At 38.9% G+C, this 21255-nt stretch overlaps 1 protein-coding gene across 2 annotated transcripts in view; it reads left to right on the top strand.

Annotated features, from left to right (window-relative positions):
* mvda (mevalonate (diphospho) decarboxylase a) overlaps positions 1-17164 on the top strand; it is a 28458-nt gene extending 11294 nt beyond the window's left edge. The window contains exons 6-10 of one of the 2 annotated variants that reach the window (XM_016231341.1): positions 1336-1410; positions 3609-3827; positions 13149-13264; positions 13388-13496; positions 17017-17164. In XM_016231341.1, coding sequence (XP_016086827.1) covers positions 1336-1410; positions 3609-3827; positions 13149-13264; positions 13388-13496; positions 17017-17106 — 609 coding nt within the window. In that variant the 3' untranslated portion in view covers positions 17107-17164. The remainder of the gene's footprint in view (positions 1-1335; positions 1411-3608; positions 3828-13148; positions 13265-13387; positions 13497-17016) is intronic. The other variant, XM_016231340.1, reaches the window with a different exon arrangement.
* The last annotated feature ends 4091 nt before the right edge of the window (positions 17165-21255 follow it).

The raw sequence follows: 21255 nt of genomic DNA, 5'->3' as shown, positions 1-21255 counted from the left end.
GCTGCGCAAAACTCCGCATTTGAACAGTCAATAGCAAATACTTAAACTAATAACAAAACATACTTACATACTTACAACATATTTTTTTTAGAAATAGCCTTTGTGCACAGCCAGCTTTGTACTCTTCTAGGTTCAAAAAACTGTCGTCCATAAAATACGTTGCACATATTCGAGCATCTGGGTTGTGCTGTTCTGTTGTAAATAAATCTTAACCAATCATTCCTAATTGCATCTACTTCCGGAAGGCCAAATAAAGTGCTTTTGCTTTCACACTGAATCACACAGTGTCTCCCTGACATGGCTGCATCGACACTGGTGTTCCTGAAACCACGCCTTCTTTCTTTGCGTGCACATTTGGGCGGCATTATGCTAATATTTGCACATAGTGACATAGACATGTGGGGGCGTGTTAGAACGAGCCGTTTTAGGTAGGTGTGGCTGACTCTTAACTTTTATAAAGAATATCTCTTTGGATTTGAGACTTTAGTCTTTGCAACTTTACAGATCTTCTTTATGCACCAAGAGCTTGTAACACTCCAAAGAGAAAGGAAAACTTGAAATCGCATTATATGACCCCTTTAACGAGTGCTGAGTAGTAAACCGGAGTGTACCGCTGGCAGGCGCCCCCTAGCGAAGAAAAAATAATAATATTTTTCAAAACCACTGCCTTGATCAACACAAAATAGGTGTCATTTGAAAGCTTAGAGTCTGAAATTTACAATGCCACTTTTATTATCTCCTAAGTAGTGCTGAGTTATTTGCTGATAAATAATAAATATTGTTTTAAATTTATGAAATATGTTTTTTGTACCATGTACTCTAATATATAGTCATATGTCATTTGAAAGGTCTCACAGAGTAGAATAAAGCTAGAATAATTGTTTGGGGGGAGGCATTACTTCTGTGTATGTCACTCAGAAAACAGTAATTTCAAAACTGTCAAGGAATACTTCCCATCTACTTTTCATTTAACAAGCTTTTATTCAAAGCAAATAATCTACGCTGCTGCATTTACATGCCAAGCATGTTTAAAATGTTCTTTGAAATCTTTAGCATGTTTAACGTGTTGTTTGTTTTTATTTTTCTTTCTTCAATTTGTTTTTTTGACTTGACGGCTTTGACTAAAATTTTAAACCCTTGTTTTTGTGCAGTGATTGATTGACAGGTGAGTAGGCAGTTGTGTTATATGTAATGTATCAGGGAAAAAGTGACCTTTTACAGCATTTTAAAACGTACACTTTTCCTCCATACAGATAAAAACAGATCTTGAAAAATGCTGATGTCCTTTTGTCAGCTACTCATTTCTGTATCTGATATGTAGATGTTTCCTCTCAGGTGAGTGCTGAGCAGAAGTCTGTTGGGAGCACGTCTGGAATGCATACTAGTGTGGAGACGAGCCAACTTCTAAAGGTTTTGTCATTTCTGTTTGTCTTTACTGGCATGTGTTTTAGCAATATCACACAAGCAAGTGCTGTTGTTCTGCATACAGTGTTGGGTAGTAATTTATATGTAATCTAGATTATGTAACCAGATTCCAAAAATCATGTACTTGTAATTAGATTAAATATTGTTTTAAAATGCGCTTATTCAAATTATAGTAAATTTTTTAATGAATTACATGATTACATATTATTGACACAATGGCAGTAAATTATTCATAATTTATTGATTCTCCCTCTTTTTTTTTCTTTTTTCTTTTTTATATTTCACTCTTTAAAAATCCTACTGTGTATTGTTATGTGTGGCTGTAGTATAAAGTGCACAGCAAAGGAGTAGAGTCCAAAGAAGTAATTTTAATAAATCCGCAGGGAGAACAGAACAATCACATGGGCACAAAACATCAAACATAATCAATACAGGACAGCCTAACTGAGGAGAACTCAGGGCTTAAATAACTGAAAGAACGTAATCAGTAAGAACAGGAACAGCAGACCCTCCCGGGAAGGCGCATCCTCGCACAGAACAGTACAACGAATGAGGGAGGGTGGGGGCTCAGGAGGAAGATGAGGGGCTGGCAACAGAAAACGGGGACAGTTCATGGGGCCAGGGTGGAGAAGAAGGTGTGAGGAGTCAGGTGCAGGATGAGCCAAATGGAGATCCAGACTGCAGCCAGGACAGCGGCCCATGGTGGAGTCGTCAGAGGGAGGAGCCATGGTGGAGGTAGGGCTGGTGACACCAGGGGGTCAACAGATAAAGCCGGTGGAAGAGGAGCCCAGAGCAGAGACGGAGAGCCGCAGAGCCAGGGTGAAACAGAGGATCCAAAGAGCCACGGCGAAGCTGATGGCTCAGGTGACCAAGGCAGGGATCCGGTGGAGCCAGAGTGACAGAGGACCAAGGTGGAGGCCGGAGGGATGAGGGAGCCTGGTGGACCCAGTAGGATGACGGTCCATGGAGGAGATGAAGGCGCTAGGAGCCAAGGTGGAGCCGATGGGTCAAAGGGCCAAGGTGGAGGCCGGAGGCGGATACAGGGGATCCTTACGCCAAGGCAGTGCTGGAGACTGGCAGACCTGAGGCAAATCAGAGCGCCCGGATGGCGCTGACTGAGGGTGAGCTGAGTGACTGACAGGAATCATTGGAGACAGGGTTGAGGAAATGGCTGGTTTTAGGACAGGAGGTGAGAGAGGGAGGCTGGAAAGGAACACAGGAGAACAGGAGCTGGGCGGAGACGCAGGAGATTCAGGGCTGGGCAGAATCAGTGGAGATGTAGGAGATTCAGGGCTGGGCGGAACCAGTGGAGAATTGGGAATTATCTCCCCAAACCAGTCTATTAAATCCACATTAAAAATGTCTTCTAGTTCCTCATAATATCCAGAGGCCAGTTGCAGCTCACCCTCAGTGACAAGCCGTCGATCTCCACTAGTACATCCATGGCGATACACGGTGCTGCTGGCTCATGCACCTGGTCAGACGTGTCTTGAGGCTCTGGTTCCGGGGCGATGATCCGCTCAGTCGCTCTTGTTTGCGATAGCTCGTCGATCGCGGCATGCTCTGGCCCTCCGTCTGTGGTTGGCTCGGGCAGACGCTTCATATAGCATGATGGTGATGGCTGGCTCGGCTCTGGATCTACGAAATGCGGCAAAACTCCTTCAAGGACCATCCATGGGCAGTCTTGCTGTGGCTGACTTGATAGAAAATACACAGCGAGGGGTCCGGGAAGGTGGTGAGATTTGCCAGGTTGATAAAGGTCTTCGTGCGCTCCTCAAGGGAGCGATCTCCCTGCTTCAGGCATAGGATTTGGACTGTTGGCAGATCCAATGGGGAGGAGGGAGAAAAAGAAATAAAACAAAACAAACAGAAATCTAAACTTTGGTCCTGTATTCTGTTACTTGTGGCTGTAGGATAAAGTGTAAGTTGGCAAGGGGTCAAGTGCAAAGATGGCAAGTGTGGATTTTGGGACACAAATGAATGGGTGATTCAGTGACTCGCACAAAAAGACTGTCACTTGTTGCCACCTCCCAATGTAACCTGTTATTATTTAACACATTTTTTGCAATCAGAATTTTCATCTGTCGTAATCTAGCAGTGGAATACAAGATTAAGTAATTTAGATTGCTTTAATTTGCGTAGTTTTGTAGACAAATAAGTCCACCTATTATAATCTTCCACAGTACCGGGCAGATGTTGTGGTCCCCAGTCGTATGGAGGAGATGATCAGGGTTATTCGAGAACGAGACTTTCCAGCATTTGGTGAGCTGACCATGAAAGACAGTAATCAGTTTCATGCCATCTGTCTGGACACCTACCCACCCATATTCTACCTGAACAACATGTCGCACCGGATCATCAGTCTAGTGCACCGCTACAACCAATACTATGGAGAGACCAGGGTGAGTGCAAGTAATAAATTCAAATGATTAGAGATTTAATGTCACTAACCATGCAAAATTTGACAAATCCAGTGATTATTTAATCCTTGAAAGAGCTCATGATTTCAACCTGGTACCCTGTATACACAAATATTGTTTCCAGGCGTACAGACAAAACCAGTGTTACCTTTGCTCTTGGAAATTGATTTAAATGAGCCAAACACATCAATGCTCACTAGAAAGTTTTTCTGTATGCAATATTCCATCAGAGAGTCAGTGAATGGACTGTGGGTGGTCTGTGAGCATGACACCTGAGTTTGAGACTATCTAAGGAGTCTTACAAACTCTAGAAAAGCCTTCAAATGGCCAAACACAAATTATGTTTATCTAATTAACATCTTTATAACTAATTGTAAGGAGATTTTAGTATATGTTAGATGCTGTCAATATGCCAGGATGTTGGATCCAATCTCTTTAAAATCTTTATCTCATTAAAAAATATTAATTTTGTCTGACACTTTATACCAGTTAACAGTGATTTGGTCTGATATCCAAACTAGTCATCAAATAACTCTTCTATCAGCATAAGTGACAGAGAGAGGCAGGGTAAGAGCAGGAATCATAAGATATTTTTTACCATCACTTTGAGCAGAGTTTATTAAATAATCTTTAATTGTGTCTTAATGCTCCAGTCAGACTTTGTCTGACGGGTGCTTCACAGCAATTCATAAAGTGTTATTTACACTAAAGAGAAGGCTGCTTCGCATATCGCAATAACCGCAATATCGCAATGCCATGCTATTGACGAGCAAACCGCAGAGGGTTATGCCCTTCTCGTTTTACACTTTGTGCATGTATACTGAATATTAAATAAGTTTAAATAAGTGGCAGTTTTAAAACATCAAAAATGTTTAGGCTAATTGGTTAAAAAACCCAAGTTTGCACAAAAGGGTCTGGCTGCAGCTTGGCGCTTGCACTCTCAGACGTGCATTCTCAGGCTTGCACTCTCAGACACTTGCACTTCCGCTAGCGACGTCACTTGCAGTCTTTTTTATTTTTTATTTTGTTCTATTTATTGATTACTTTTTGTTTGAATCTCTCAGCATTTTACAACAGTATAGCCAGGTGGTGAAGACAAGACAAAAGAAACTAAATTACAATGTCACTTGCAATCGCCACTTGCACTCTCCGATACTCACTTGCAATCGACACAAATCGTGCGTGTTGCCAATGGAGACAAGAAGCTGTGGCGGTGATTTAATGATTAAAACTAATTTAGTACCTGTAACCTACAGGGTCCTCCAAGAAAAAGACAAGACCCGCAAATCCGTCGCCACAGAACAGCAGAATATGAACGCAATGCGCAAAGTCTCTTGTTGCGCGTTTTACTCCTGTAGAAAAACATAAACACTTAACATGGCGTAATGTATTAAGATACATTACGCCAAGATACATTATGTATTTTATAGCCTTCATTGACATTGAATTGCAATAAAATTCTATCAAAATATTTTGACAGAGATTTTAAGATTTTAAAGATTTTAAGACAGTTTTTTGTTGGATTGGGCGGGTTTTGGTGAGATTTTGGGCTGAAAATCGTCCACCTGATCTGGCAACACTGCTTGCCGCCACCTTGTGGCGCAACAATCTAACTGCACTGACTGACAGCCCGTCTAGAATGCGCACAGGTGGAAATATCAATAGAAAGTCTCATGTCCAGTCAGGTTCGTATATCAGAACTAACTGTTATACATACAGGCTAACAATATCCTAAATATCTTATTGTCAGGTTTATGTTCTGTTATGTGGACTGTTATTTTGTCAATCTCTTCTATTTTCTTCACTTCCTGTTTCAACACAATTTGGTTTCGGTTTCATTGGTTTCGGAATATGACCTCGTTATATCGTAACACATACACACACAGATCGTGCTATTGAGCCACTCAAATCATAGCAAGGGAAATTCCTTCACCGCTACAGCCCTATTCGCAAACAACGTATTACTGATCATGTATAGAAAAATTATATAAAGTCAAGATCGAGCTCTGCCCCTGGGCCAAATGGCATCCTGTATAAGCTTTATAAAAGGTGCCCTCAAGTCCTGAAACACCTATGGAAGCTTTAAGGGTATTCTGGAAGCAACAGCAGGTTCCTGCCGAGTGGTATAGAGCAGTGTCCATCTTAATCCCAAAGGAAAGGGATTCATCCGTCATCGGCCAGTTTAGGAGTATTTCACTCTTGAACGTGGAAGGAAAGCTTTTCTTTTCAGTGATTGCCAAGCGTCTGACCAAGTTCCTCCTCGACAATAATTACGTTGATACAAGTTGTCAGAAGGCAGGTGTCCCAGGTTTCGCAGGGTGTTCAGAGAATGCAACATTAATCTGGGACCAGATCCAGTTCACAAAAAAGGACAAGAAGGATCTTCATGTTGTCTGGCTGGATTTGGAGAACACCTACGGCTCTGTACCACATCAGTTGATTGATTTTGCCCTGGACTTCTTCTATGTGCCTACAGGTGTTGTAAACATCATTCAAAGCTGTTTTGCAAATCTGAAGATCTGCCATTCATGACTACAAAACCAGCTGGCAGAATCTTGGCAGGGGAATAGCTATGGGGTGTTCAATATCCCCCATTCTATTCATGGCAGCCTTTGAGGTAATCTTGATTGGAGCAAGGACCATGGCGAGGGCAGCACAAAATAGTGCAGGACTTCAGTTGCCCCCCTTTCGATGCTTGGAGTGGCTGGAATATTTAGTATTTATGGGAATTTGGGTCAAATGACTCAAATGGGAATCTAATCCTAAGGATTCGGAATTAACTTTGTAAAATATGAATTCTGAATCAAATATTAACTCTTTTTCAACTATTCGTCCACCGATAAGTTCAGTTTAGAGTATTTTAAACTTACTGTATTGGACTACTCTACTACACACAACTAATCTAACGAACACACACACACACACACACACACACAGCAGTGAAGAAAGGGGTGATGTTACAGAGGTTGACTGGATTCCTGAATAACCACCATTCTACACTATTTCCTAAACTGCAACCTGAGAGAAAGTGTAATACTAGCACTAGGGGTGGGCGATATAGCCTCAAAATTATATCACAATATTTAAAAAAATATTTACAATAATGATATTTATGACGATATAGAAAAAAAATATGGAACAACGTTTTATAGGTGATTGCAGCTGGCAGGCAGCAACATTTACAGTTACAACATTGTAACTCTTCGGGAGCCTGCTCAATATTGTCACCTAATAAAATTGAACTAAAATTTTAAGTACAAATGTGTGATGAGTGGGGCGGGGCCGAGAGCCGCGGGAACAGAGCGAGGCCAGTGGAGTCACACTGAAGCTTTGTGATTTTCATAGTAGTGCACCCTTTAAGCTCACCTTACAATAATATGAAATCTTTAAAAATGACAGCAGTATAAAACCACAGACCAGCAATAAACTGTAAATTTATGATATTATGGATTTAAAAGTACAAGCCAGTAATGCCTGTGAAGTAATATATTAGTGTAGCACACAATCTTTTACAGCTAGTCAGCTAACTGTGTTCTGTAGCATCTGTGCTGTGTTGCTAAAACTATCTTTTGGATTTAACTGTAATTATTTACAACTTCCAAATTCCAGGTTATAATATGCAAAAGTCTAAACATCAATCTCTTAATTTTACAGTAAGTAGTGAAACTTACCCAAAATAAAGGCTTAAACATCTAAAAAATGCACATTTAAAGGGCTCCTCTTTTGGTGAAAGTTTTCAGACAGCTTTCAAAATGGCCGCCGGACAGTGTGTAGCCTACACATGGACAGCCGTATCTCAGTGTGCAATGATCTGATTGACTTGAAATTACAGGAGGTATGTGGTAACAAACACATCAATACATTAATTTTTCTTTTTATAATCTGAGCTCAAATATGGAAGTGTGCTTAATGGCTATGTGAGCTTAATAGGTACGTTTACCCTATCCTAACAACACTGACAAATTAATAATATTCAGTAGAGGATCTATAACTTCTGGAAGCACCTGTTTTAAAAGCTTGGGATGGAAAGATGGAATAGGGTCTAACATACATGTTGTAGGTTTTGATGATTTGACAATTTTATACAATTCTTCCTGTCCTATAGCAGAGAATGAGTGGAATTGTTCCTCAGGGGGTCTATAGTGCGTTATCTGATGCGATACTGTGGCTGACGGCTGCATGGTTATAATTTTCTCTAATATAATATAGTATCGATCTTGTAAGTAAAGAAGTTCATAAAGTCATTACTGCTGTGCTATTGGGAAATGTCTGCATCTGTTGATGCTTTATTTTTCGTTAATTTAGCCACTGTATGGAATAAATTCCTGGGGTTGTATTTGTTCTCTTCTAAGAGAGACGAAAGTAAGTAGATTTTGCTAGAGGTTTTTAGAGCTTTTGCTAGAAAAGAGAGTCATTCATTTCTGTTACACTGTCAAGTTTTTCTGAGCTATTGGATATGCTGAGGAATTGAGACAAGTCAGGAAGATTATTTACAAAGCAGTCTTTTGTGGTAGAAGTGATGGTTCATATTTGTAACAAGGAGTTGAGTTTGCAGCTTTAGTTATATAGAGTATACATGAGATTGGATAATGATCTGAGATAGCGTCACTCTGCTGCAAAATTTCAACACCATTAAAATCAATCCCATGTGACAGTATTAAATCTAAAGTATGATTACGACAATGAGTAGGCCCTGACACGATCCCAATGCATCTTTTTCATTATCAACATGGATATTAAAATCACCAACAATTAAAACTTTATCTGCAGCCAGCGCTATCTCGGATAGAAATATCAGCAAATTCTTTGATAAAGTCTATATGGTGCCCTGGGGGCCTGTATACTGTAGCCAGTACAAACATCACAGGGGATTTATCATTAACACTGGTTTCTCTAGGTAATGTTATTTGAATCACCATTACTTCAAACGAATTATACTTGAAACCAGACTTCTGGAGAAATACTGAAAATATTTACTATAAATTGTAGCAACTTAACGTGGACATGGCTCATGTTAATAACAGTAATCTTAGGGGGTAGAATAAAATAATTAATCAAATAATGTAATCATCTGGTTTTAGCCAGGTTTCTGTCAAATAGAGCACATCTAAGTTACCTGTGATCATATCATTTACAAAAAGCGCTTTTGTCGAAAGGATTTTAATATTCATTAAGCCAAGATTTGTAATTTGTTTATCTGTATTATTTCAGTTTTTTATTTGTTGAACATCAATTAAATTGTTACGCTTAAATTGTTTTGGATGTTTTTTGTATTTGCTAGTTTGGGGAACAGACACAGTCTCTGAAGTATGATATCTAGGTGAAAGAGTCTATGTGCTGGGAATTAACTGAATTCTGTGATGTGAGGCGGCTAGCAGACAGTCTGTCTGCTTCCTGACCTGGGCCCCAGTTAGTCAAAGACAAACTATGTGCCATGTGCCAAACAAGTACAAGATTATGTGCCATATTTCTAGAGAGAAGAGTGGCACCACCCCTGGAGGCATGAAGACCATCTCTTTTCAACAGGTCAGGTCTGCCCCAAAAACTCGTCCAATTGTCTATGAAACCTGTGTTATTCTGCGGGCACCACTTAGACATCCAGCCATTGAGTGACAACAGTCTGCTATGCATCTTGTCACCGCGGTAAGCAGGGAGGTGGCCAGAGTATAATAGTGTCTGACATCGAACTTGCAAGTTCACACACCTTTTTAAAGTTAGTGATCTCCGACTGGCGAAGTTGGGCATCATTAGTGCCGACGTGAATAACAATCTTACTGAATTTACGTTTAGCATTAGCAAGCACTTTTAAATTTGCCAAGATGTCAGGTGCTCTGGCTCCTGGTAAACATTGGAGTATGGTGGCTTGTGTCTCTTATTTTCACGTTCCGTACAATAGAATCGCCAATAACTAGGGCTCTTTCAACAGGTTTCTCAGTAGCATCACTTTAAAGACGGTTGCATATTCAAGTCATAAGAGTGAGTTCAACTAGGTTGTTCTTGAGACAATGGAAGATGCCTTGGAAGGCTCAAAGAGGGGGGCAGGGAAGATGTCCTGGGTGCAAGAAAGTGTCACACTTAGAAACTTCCAGGTAAGTGTGTTGAGGCAAGTTGGAGCTAAACTCTGCAGGACCGAGTTTGGAGACCTGTGGTCTATGCAGTAATTTCCAATGGATAATCTGATAATTCGGGTTTTTTGAGGGTAAGGTAATTATCCCCCAAATTTGATGAGTAAAGATAGTTTGTATGTCACCATTCATGTTTTCAGATGAAGAGGGGTTTGTAGGGCTGTCTTTAGAGAGAAATGCACTTTTCATATGGATTTTCATAAGAGAGTATTTGTTTTTCAATTTGATTTCAATTGGTTCATTTAAAAGTAGACATTTAAAGCTTTCTATAGATATATTTTCTAATGTCATTGTGAAAACCCTAAAAATGTTAATTATAGATATAGTAAGACACAAACCCACCTGTTCACCACTCATTTTCATAAAGTGTTTCAGTGCTTCTCCCGGGACTACCGTAAAATCACCCATAGCGCCATCTGCTGCTTTGGAAGAGGAAGTTGCTCAACTGCATTTGTGAGAAAATCTGGCCAAGAGCTTGCATAAAAGGGCGAGTGTCTCACAATCAAAACAGACCAGCATTTGTATGAACTAAATTTGTTCAAAGGTTACATGTCTATGAAACCTGTGTTATTCTGCGGGCACCACTTAGACATCCAGCCATTGAGTGACAACAGTCTGCTATGCATCTTGTCACCGCGGTAAGCAGGGAGGTGGCCAGAGTATAATAGTGTCTGACATCGAACTTGCAAGTTCACACACCTTTTTAAAGTTAGTGATCTCCGACTGGCGAAGTTGGGCATCATTAGTGCCGACGTGAATAACAATCTTACTGAATTTACGTTTAGCATTAGCAAGCACTTTTAAATTTGCCAAGATGTCAGGTGCTCTGGCTCCTGGTAAACATTGGAGTATGGTGGCTTGTGTCTCTTATTTTCACGTTCCGTACAATAGAATCGCCAATAACTAGGGCTCTTTCAACAGGTTTCTCAGTAGCATCACTTTAAAGACGGTTGCATATTCAAGTCATAAGAGTGAGTTCAACTAGGTTGTTCTTGAGACAATGGAAGATGCCTTGGAAGGCTCAAAGAGGGGGGCAGGGAAGATGTCCTGGGTGCAAGAAAGTGTCACAAGTTTTTTCTTATGTTAATTCTGGTCTTGGGACCACTATCACGTGTCTCCTCTTTCCTGTTATGGCCATACATTTTGAGTGTGATTATTACAAAGTGTTGCTTAGCCATTTGGTTCCACAGAAGGATTATGTTATGGGAACAATGGAGGGTCTTCTTCTTTGATCAGTTTTAATTTTTGCAGTCCCCAGTTATGAATGAGCAGTTAAGAGGGAAGACAACTGGCTCAGACGATCAGGCACCACTGATTAGTTTTTATGACCCATTACTGACTTAGTGGAGAACCTTGATCACCCATCACCTTGATCTTAGGGAGTGTTCATTTGGTGTTGTGTCCATTTGGGTAGACTCTGGTTCATGGTAAATCCTACATGTATTAACAACATTAACTAATTTTTTACTTATTTTAGAAGATTACATTACATCTCATATCATATCCCTTGTCTAACAAGAATATGTCGTGAGCAAGTTGGAACCAAAAGGGAAAGAGTGCAGGGCATTCCTAGAACTCTGCGGACATTGATTACAGTTCAGGGAAAGTGACAAATGCATATAAAACCCTTTTAAAGGGTTTAAAGGTGTAGTCTATGCCAGGGGTCTCCAAACTCGGTCCTGGAGGGCCGGTGTTCTGCAGAGTTTAGCTCCAGTCCTAATTAAACACACCTGAACCAACTAATCAAGGTCTTACTAGGCATACTAGAAACTTCCAGGTAAGTGTGTTGAGGCAAGTTGGAGCTAAACTCTGCAGGACCGAGTTTGGAGACCTGTGGTCTATGCAGTAATTTCCAATGGATAATCTGATAATTCGGGTTTTTTGAGGGTAAGGTAATTATCCCCCAAATTTGATGAGTAAAGATAGTTTGTATGTCACCATTCATGTTTTCAGATGAAGAGGGGTTTGTAGGGCTGTCTTTAGAGAGAAATGCACTTTTCATATGGATTTTCATAAGAGAGTATTTGTTTTTCAATTTGATTTCAATTGGTTCATTTAAAAGTAGACATTTCAAGCTTTCTATAGATATATTTTCTAATGTCATTGTGAAAACCCTAAAAATGTTAATTATAGATGTAGTAAGACACAAACCCACCTGTTCACCACTCATTTTCATAAAGTGTTTCAGTGCTTCTCCCGGGACTACCGTAAAATCACCCATAGCGCCATCTGCTGCTTTGGAAGAGGAAGTTGCTCAACTGCATTTGTGAGAATATCTGGCCAAGAGCTTGCATAAAAGGGCGAGTGTCTCACAATCAAAACAGACCAGCATTTGTATGAACTAAATTTGTTCAAAGGTTACATGCAGTTCATAGGATTGATTGTATTTGTGAACTATGATGTATTTATATTTGTAAAGCACAATACGCTTATTTGTTACACCTCTGCAGTTTCGCTCACTCTGACCTTTGTTTGCAAATCACTTTGTTTATTTGCGAGTATAATTTTCCTTTGCAAAGCAAATCAAGTTTGTTTGCAAAATACTGGATTTGTTTGTTTAATTTCGGCATATTATTCACTCCATAGGGTCTGGCTGGGTGTTAGTTGCAATTAGGTGAGGGGTATTGTGGATTATTTGGTAAATATAACAAATAATTGTATGTCTGATCTGTCTCGGTCATTACAAATCGCAAGAAGATGTGAGAGAGAACTCAATTCAGTGTTCACATGCTAGGACATAGCTTTATGTGTCTGCGTAGCACTGGGCCAATCAGTGTAGTTTAGTCAATTGTCCCAAGCGCCATTCACGCTTAGGTCATCGGGCAGTCCTTATTGCCAAGCCCTGCATATATTTTGTACACATTTAGTTTTGCTTTGGCAAGTTTTTAATTGTTTTACCCAAAGAAAATTGATGGCTTATGCAGCAGACTTTATAAATAAATCAGTGTCTTCATGCAGTTAATTAACAGTTAATTTGTTATATTGGCCTTTTTTCATGATATAAGCCAATATGCCAATGATTTCAAATTGATCAAAAATTGTCGATTATTATCGGCAGCTGATAAATCGGTGCATCTGTATTGAATACTAAGTCTATTCTCTCTCTTAAGTTTTATAGCATACTTTTATGCTTTGATATAAGTGGATTGATGTATTTGCACCTATTGCCTTGTTTCAGGTGGCATATACCTTTGATGCTGGTCCTAATGCTGTTATTTACACCTTGCAAGACCACTTGTCAGAGTTTGTACAGGTGGTCCGTCATTTCTTTCCCCCGGAAGTCAGTGGAGAAGAGTAAGTTACAAATCAGGCATGCTGTTAGTTTTCATTTAAAAACAAATTTTGCAGCTCTCACAGAGCACAGGCACAATGTTATGTTATGATCATAACTCTAAACTCAGTCATTTTAATTTGCAGGTTTTTCAAAGGTCTTCCTGTTTGTTCAGCTGACCTTTCTGAGGAGCTAAAGAAAGACATTAATATGGAGCCCACACCCAAGGGTATACGCTATATAATCAGCACTAAGGTAATTGTCTGAAACAGCTGCTATCTGTACTTCATTAACTGTAAAGCACATTCGTCTGTCATCATCTGTATTGAGCATGTAAGGATGTCACAGACCTTGTTTGTCTCACTATATCTATATAACACTAAACCCTATATTCAGTGTTGGGAGTAAAAATTAAGTGGTGAATTTACCAACACCGCAAAACAGCACCAGAGAAAAAAATTCTGTGAGTAAAATAGTTTATTTTTTCTTTTTTTTCCTGGGTCTTTGCTGGAATTCGATGGTCGATATGACTGCAGAGACGGATTCTACATTTGTTAGATGGACACATTCACAATGCAGTAGGGCTGTCAAAAAAAGTCGAATTTAAAATAAAAATCCACATTTTAGGTGTGCGTCAGGCAGTCTTTTATCAGTGGCGCACGAAATGCGACGACAATGTAATATTTTTGTTAGCCTATCCAGTTGAACCCACTAGATGCGGCGCTGCTACATTGTTCATTCAAAATATTGCAGAAAAAGAGAACAATCAATGATGTTGTTTACGTCAAAACCGAAACCAACCCGTTCACACAGAACGCATATTCATCGCATTTTCTAGAGGGACACTATCTATCAACGCTGCACTCGCACGAGAGAGCAGCATGTTTAGAAAGCTATGTAAAATTAATGTAAGTTAAACTTTTAAAAAACATGTCTCGAGACTTTATGGCGGTTTTCCCCATCTCAAGTTTTTAAATGAAGAAAGTACTTTTTGTGATTGGTTTTCGGTCCTTTGTATTAAACTATACATAAACGCATGAACAAGCAACTTTATTAATTTTATATGGTTTATAAAGATAATTTTAAACATTATGCACTTTTTGTTTTTTAAAGATAGTCATGTTATTTTATTATGCTTTGAAGAAACGTCCATAATATTTTGCTTGATGTGCCCTCTTGTGGCCTCAGGAGAGAAGCCAAAAGCTTTTTTTCCCCCCTAACTGAAATCATGCCTTTTAAATTCGAATAGAATTCGAATATTGATAATAAGTTAAAATTCAAATTTAGATTTTCAGCCATTTTGACAGCCCTATAATGGAGTTTTTAAATTAACTTCTAAATTATAAAAATTCTATTTGTTATTGAAATATATTCATTTACACAGTGCCTCTCATAACTCGTTTCATAACAGATTTATTTAAACATTAAATAATTAAGACATCACTAACAGATACAGTAAAATTAAGTGTGTAGTCTAATATTTTGCGAAATGCTCTTCTCTAGTCTTCATTTATATAGTGCACTAACAAGCTGTGGACACTGATGACTTCCTGAGGCAAATGAAATGCTACGTGACATTTTGTTTGCTCAATGTTTTATTGCTGTCTTTCCGCAGGTAAAACACTGATTGAGCGATTACATGAGGCATGAGATGTTCATTTCGCGTTAAAACTAGTAGTAAAGAGGAAGAGATGATCGCGCTACCATTTGAACTGAGGCGTTTATACAGTGATCTGTCGCCACACCAAAAAGCGCCAAAATGGCATTTATTGTTTGAGTTTCCTGAAAAAAAGGACTTGATTCTTATCAAAAGTAACAATATATAAAACTGGAAATTTCCAATGAAGTTCCACTCGTGCAGAGGTTAAAACAACGCTGTTTTTGTTCGGTACACATGTGTACCAACATCGACCGACAATGTAACCGAAAGACCGTACTGAACATTTTCGGTACGAATACATGTACCGTTACATCCCTACAGTCTATATATAAAAAGGAATGAATACGCGAAATATATTTGACTTAAATAATATAATAATATATTATTTAATAAATAATAATAAAAATAATACAAAAATTATATATAATAATAATAATTATATATATGGTGCTGAGTTTGGCTCATTTTTGTGTGGAGCAGCACTCTACAAGCAAGAGATAAAAGTAAACACACAGCAGTTTCAAATGATCTGTATGACCAAAAATGAAGGAGGAATAATTGTTTTATTTTTTGCTTTTTTTTTTTCCCTGCTGTTCGATCTCGCCGTCCAGCGCCTCACACAGACACACATACAGCATTGCAAAGGTTGCAGCCTGTTCATTATCAGAATAAAAGTCAACCAACCAAACATATAGCTATAGGCTACTGGTTAATTTAATAGTCCGTGGTACAATCCTTGCCATTCAGCCTGCACATTACTTTTTTGCCCCACTGTATTTGTTCTCGTGAAGAGGATGATTTATTTTTATTTTTTTTGTGGAAAGCATGTTAAGTATAAAGCCTGGTTTGCATAAATAATAGTTTAGCATTCAAATACATCGCAAATATGGAAACATTTAATTGGATTAGTGCTGAATGAGAAAGGTAGGCTGCGCGAGAACAGTGCAGTTTGCTCAGTTTCACTTTAAATTAATTTGTTTTGGCTTGTTTAGCAACTTATTAGATACACTGGTTAATTAAAATCGTCCGTACAATCCGTGTCGTTCAGCCAGATCTCGGGCCAAACACATATTTGTTCATGTGAAGAGTTTTTTCCCGGAAAGCGCGTTAAGTAGTCTACAAAAGCATGGTTTACATACTAAATAGGCTAACAGTTTACCATTCAAATACATCGCGAATATGGAAACATTTGGATTCGTGCCGAATGATAGAGGTAGGCTGCGTGAGAACAAAGGCGTTTTCTTTCAGTTTCGCTTTAAATTAATTCGTTTTGGCTTGTTTAGCAACTTATATTTTTCATTCTTGTTTTGTTCTGAATACCGTTTCAAAATAGCCTATAGGCTAGGCTAGCTACTCTGTTTATTATTTGTACATTAGAACATTCTGCTTTATTTACCGGTATTATTTCTGAATGTAATAATGTGGTTTGTGCTTATCTGTGTTTAACCTAAACTACAACATAACATTAATGTAGACCTACATACCGGTTGTAACGAGAGGGGCGGGGCCGAGAGCCGTGGGAACAGAGCGAGGCCGGTGGAGTAATTGCGAATGCGCGACACCTGCGCCACTCACCGGTCTCGAGTCTCACGGAGGAGCTCCGGAAGGATACAAAGGAGGAGGGACGACAGGGAAAGACGAGAGAGGACCAGGCCTGGATTTTATTTTGTGTTTTGGTTTCGTTTGTGCGCGGCAGTCGTCCGCGAGGGGCTGTCGCGCTGTTTCGAGTGTATTTTATTATTAAAGTTTCTTTTGAGTGTTCGCCGGTTCCCGCCTCCTTCTCGTTACACCGGTATCTAAATATGATTTTATAATTTTATGATATAGTAAACCTACCACATCAACCTCCACTGGATGTAGAATGAGCAGCAACTACATTTTGGCATTTTAGAATGCCTAGTCATAATTCTGTGGATTCCAGTTTTTACAATTACAATTCAGAGACAGTAATATTGTAATGTAACTGATTACTTTCAAAAGACAGTAACTAGTAATATATAATGTATTACATTTTGGAAGTAACTTGCCCAACACTGCCTATATTGAATTCTATGTCAGGAAAGAATGTTGTATGTACAACCTGTTTTACCATTATTTCTGCATTATGTATTTTAGGCTGGTCCTGGGCCATGTGTGGTGAAGGATCCAAACCATCATTTGTTGGGAGCTGATGGGCTGCCCAAGAAGAGTGTCATTTCAGATTAACCCTAAAGGTCCTTGTAGAGAAAGAAAAAAAAATAGGTTTTGCATCAATAAAGATACTTTGTAAATATATTTCAATATAAATTGTGTAAAGAGTGAATTACTCTTATTAAAATAATGATTTATGTGATGACAATTTGTTTTTGTTTGTTTTTTGTTTTATTTTGTTTTTGTCTGATCTGCATAAAGAGGTTTTTATTTTTGTTTAGACTCATAAGAATTAGTCTTAAAGAATGGAGGACATTAACAAAACTTTATATTTAACTTAAAAATGTTTATGATCCACAAAAACAGCAATGCAGTTTTTTAAATCTCCTATCAGATAGATCAACATAAAACAACCATCTACATAAAACATGTTGGGCATCATCTTGTCATCAGAAACCACTAGCATTGGCTTGTGATCTTTGTGGTTTAGGTTGGAGATAATATTACTTTAATAAAGTATTTTAAAGTAAACTTTTAATAAAGTGAAAATATAAAGAATATTTATTGGCATATTAAAAAGAATCTTAACATTGCCGTAGCATTGGTAACTTAAAATATACATACTCATTTTCACAAATACTGTAAGATAAAAAGATAATATTAAATTAAATTTAAAAAATACTGAAATAAATGTTTTATTAGGTAATGGCATTTGTTTGTGATGTCATGTTTGACGTGTAATGTGCTGGGATGGTCAGTTAAGCAACAACATCACAGCGTATCTCAGTTCTCCCAAAGATGCGTGGATTCCTCACATCGTGACCTACTACTTCAGAGATTCTGAAGTATGCATACAACGGACATTTTACTATCCCATGAGGCCACAGAGGATTTGTGAATGGCAGTAAAGACCTACGCTGGTAGGTCACATAACAATGACAACATGGCGAATGTTGTACACCTAGATTACATCTATAATTGTTATCTTAGATTATCAAGGCACACGTGATCCATCACATTAAAACCTTAACACCATTGAATTTGTTGAGTTGTGCGGCGGATACCACAGAAATTAATAAGAAGTACCGTAAACTGAATCCTATTGCAAAAGTAGCAAATTAGCTCAAAAGGGAAATGTATAAAAATAATTACAAATTATTATTAATAACAATTATTTACCCCAGCTGCCAGTAGTAACTGTAGCAGAATTAATATTACAATCACTAATCTGTTCGTCCAGCGAACGTTCAGTGTAATTTCATATCTCTAAGGAAGGATATTTTCGTGGCCACAGAAAATTACTTTCTTACATTACTAATGCATTAGAGCAAGTAGGTATAGATCGGATCGTAAAAGGGACATTATTCACAAGCGATGACAGAACCAGAAACTCGTGTAATTTGTGCACAAAAGTTTTATTAACTAAGCACAAACACATAACTAATCTAAACAAACATACATCACTCATACGTGGTTTACATGGATGAATGAAACCGTCAGAGAAACCAGAGAATGCAGTTATGGAAAATGAGTCAGTTAACCACCTGAGTGAAACCATCAGTGCTGTTTTAGAACGGGGTCTACAGCTTATACTAAACCTCTGTTTCGTTTAGTTAAATGTATGATACTTGCATTGCCTTGGCTGTTGAACGAGAGTCTCGGATGAAAGTCTTGAGGTTCGATGGTGTAGGAGTCGCAATCACGTTCATCCGGGTTTGAAGAGTGATGAACTGCAAAGAGATGTTATTCTGACTCTGTGGTGGTCAGGAGAGTTTTCTCCCAGATGGAAAGTGATGAGAAAAGAGCGCAGAGCTAGAGAGACATCAGCTGAGATCCGAGGATCTTTGGTGAATGGAAAGACAAGGCCGCAGCCTGGCACAAACTTAGAGTCCGTCTAGCTCAGCATCATCGTCTCAGAACCTAAAAGAACCTAGACCGAAGGCGGGTCACTGATGTGAGGCCTTATAAATTCAATGCAGGTCACACCTCTGAGGAATCAAAGAGCCAATGGTGTCTTGAACTTTTGGAGGGAAAGTTTACGACTAGTCTCCAAGCATGGTATTTTGCATATGTAACTGGATTGGATGTTGATATACAAACTATTAAAGATTCTTAGAACACTAATATGTTGCATAGGTATCAACATATAATATACACTATCATTTAGATCATCAGAACACGACTTCATAGAGACCAAACATGGTATAAGTGAGGTGATATTAACTAGTGATCTATCATAAGCATTCATAAAACAGTATACAATATAGGGATGTGCAATTAATCGCATGCGATTGTCGTGTGCATCTCGTCAGTAAAGCCGTTCCCGTTATTTAGTAGTAAATCGCCATCACCTGCTTTCAGATGGCGCAGCATTTAATACACAGAGCCTTAGTTCACTGACAAGCTAGGCGATATCACATTCATAAGCGAATGTGATTCATCTGCGATTATGAATGCGATATTGCCTAATTGCCAGTGAACTACGGCTCTGTGGAGTGAATGCCGCTCAATCTGAAAGCAGGTGATGGCGATTTACTACCAATCATGGGACCGGCTTTACTGACGAGATGCGCATGCAATTAATTGCACAGACCTAATACAATACACAAGACCATATACAAGAACGTAATATTCATACACAATGACCTGGTGATATGCATGATAGGAAGGCCATAGAAAAAAACTGTTTCATTTCAAAAGTCATTTCCTATAACAGTATGAGATTCTCCCTACATACTCGTAGGTCGTAAATGTGTCCTGGTTGCCATGGTAACCAGTGGCCTGGAGGTCGTTCACAGACATCCTGGCAGCCAGTATAGTTGTTGGGTGAGGGGTCTATGATTATTTGTTAATCTAATGAATAATTTATTTGTTAAATCTAATGAACAATTGTGTGTCTGATTGGTCCAAACGCTACACAAAATTGTCAGTTACTTTTACTTTTTCGATGTAAACTCTAAAAATATATCAATCCAAAATGGCAAACATGCTGAAGATTACCCAATTTAAGGATTTCACAGGATTTAAGCATGCAACTTTCACTCAAACATTATCTGGTCTTGCTCACGACCATGGAGTGCTTACCCACTCTACTAACCTCTAAACAATATTCTCTGATGTCCTCTGTGAAGTCTCCCTGCTTCTTTGTCTCCTTGGATTACCTGTTTCCCTTTAAAGCCTGACACTGCTGTAAACTCACTGGCATCAGTTTAGAGGTGCAATCTCTCCCAATCCTGGTATCACAGTAGGACTGTTACTCATCTGTCATAATATCAACTTTAACAATAATATTCTATATACCAGTTCTGTGGTCATTGCGGCATCCTTGCAATAAAATAACTGATTGAAATGGTTACCTGTGTTTTGAGTCTGGAATTCCATTACAAAAGACCAGACCACAAACTATGGCAACATGAGCACACACCTCTATTGTACGCCTTACTGCTTCTGTCTTTGTTTCAGTCCTCCTCTTTATTGACTCTGTTCATTGACAACCACTTTGTGTTGGTCTAGATCAGGGGTATCAAACTCAGTTCCTGGGGGGCCAGAGCCCTGCAGAGTTTAGATTTAATCTTAACTCACACTCGAGACAGCACATCAGCAACTACATTGTCTGAACCCTTCCGATGTTTAATTTCAAGGTTGTACTTCTGCAAAACGAGAGACCACTGCATCAAACACTGGTTTGAGTTAGACATTTGTGACAAAAACACTAGTGGATTGTGATCGGTGTACACTTTAATCGGACTACAATGGCCTACCAAATACACTTCAAAGTGTCGCAACGCCAGTACCATGGCAAGCGCCTCCTTCTCAATAGTGCTGTAATTGTGCTGACACTTAGAAAATTTCTTAGAAAAATAACACACAGGATGCTCAACCCCCGAGTCATCCTCTTGCATCAACACTCCACCAGCTCCAACAGCACTCGCATCAACATTCAACTGAAAAGATCGTGCGAAATCAGGAGCCGAGAGAACTGGCTTTTTTAACAATTCGATCGACACAATCTTCAATGCGGGGTAAAGGAAAAGAATCTGCCTTAGTCACACTGTTAACCTTTCAGTAGTCCGTGCAAAAACGGAAAGAAGAGTCTGGTTTCTGGACTAAGAGACATAGAGAACTCCACGGACTTTGCCTTTGGACAGCCAATCCATTTTTCAGCAAATATTCTACCTCATTTTTCATCGCTGCTCGTTTCATTGGATTCAGTCAGTACAGATG

The sequence above is a fragment of the Sinocyclocheilus grahami genome, unplaced genomic scaffold (assembly GCF_001515645.1).
Source record: "Sinocyclocheilus grahami isolate Dianchi unplaced genomic scaffold, SAMN03320097.WGS_v1.1 scaffold388.1, whole genome shotgun sequence".
In the NCBI taxonomy this organism is placed as follows: domain Eukaryota; kingdom Metazoa; phylum Chordata; class Actinopteri; order Cypriniformes; family Cyprinidae; genus Sinocyclocheilus; species Sinocyclocheilus grahami.
The sequence above is the reverse complement of the archived record's forward strand: the minus strand, read 5'-3'. Positions and strand labels throughout refer to the sequence as shown.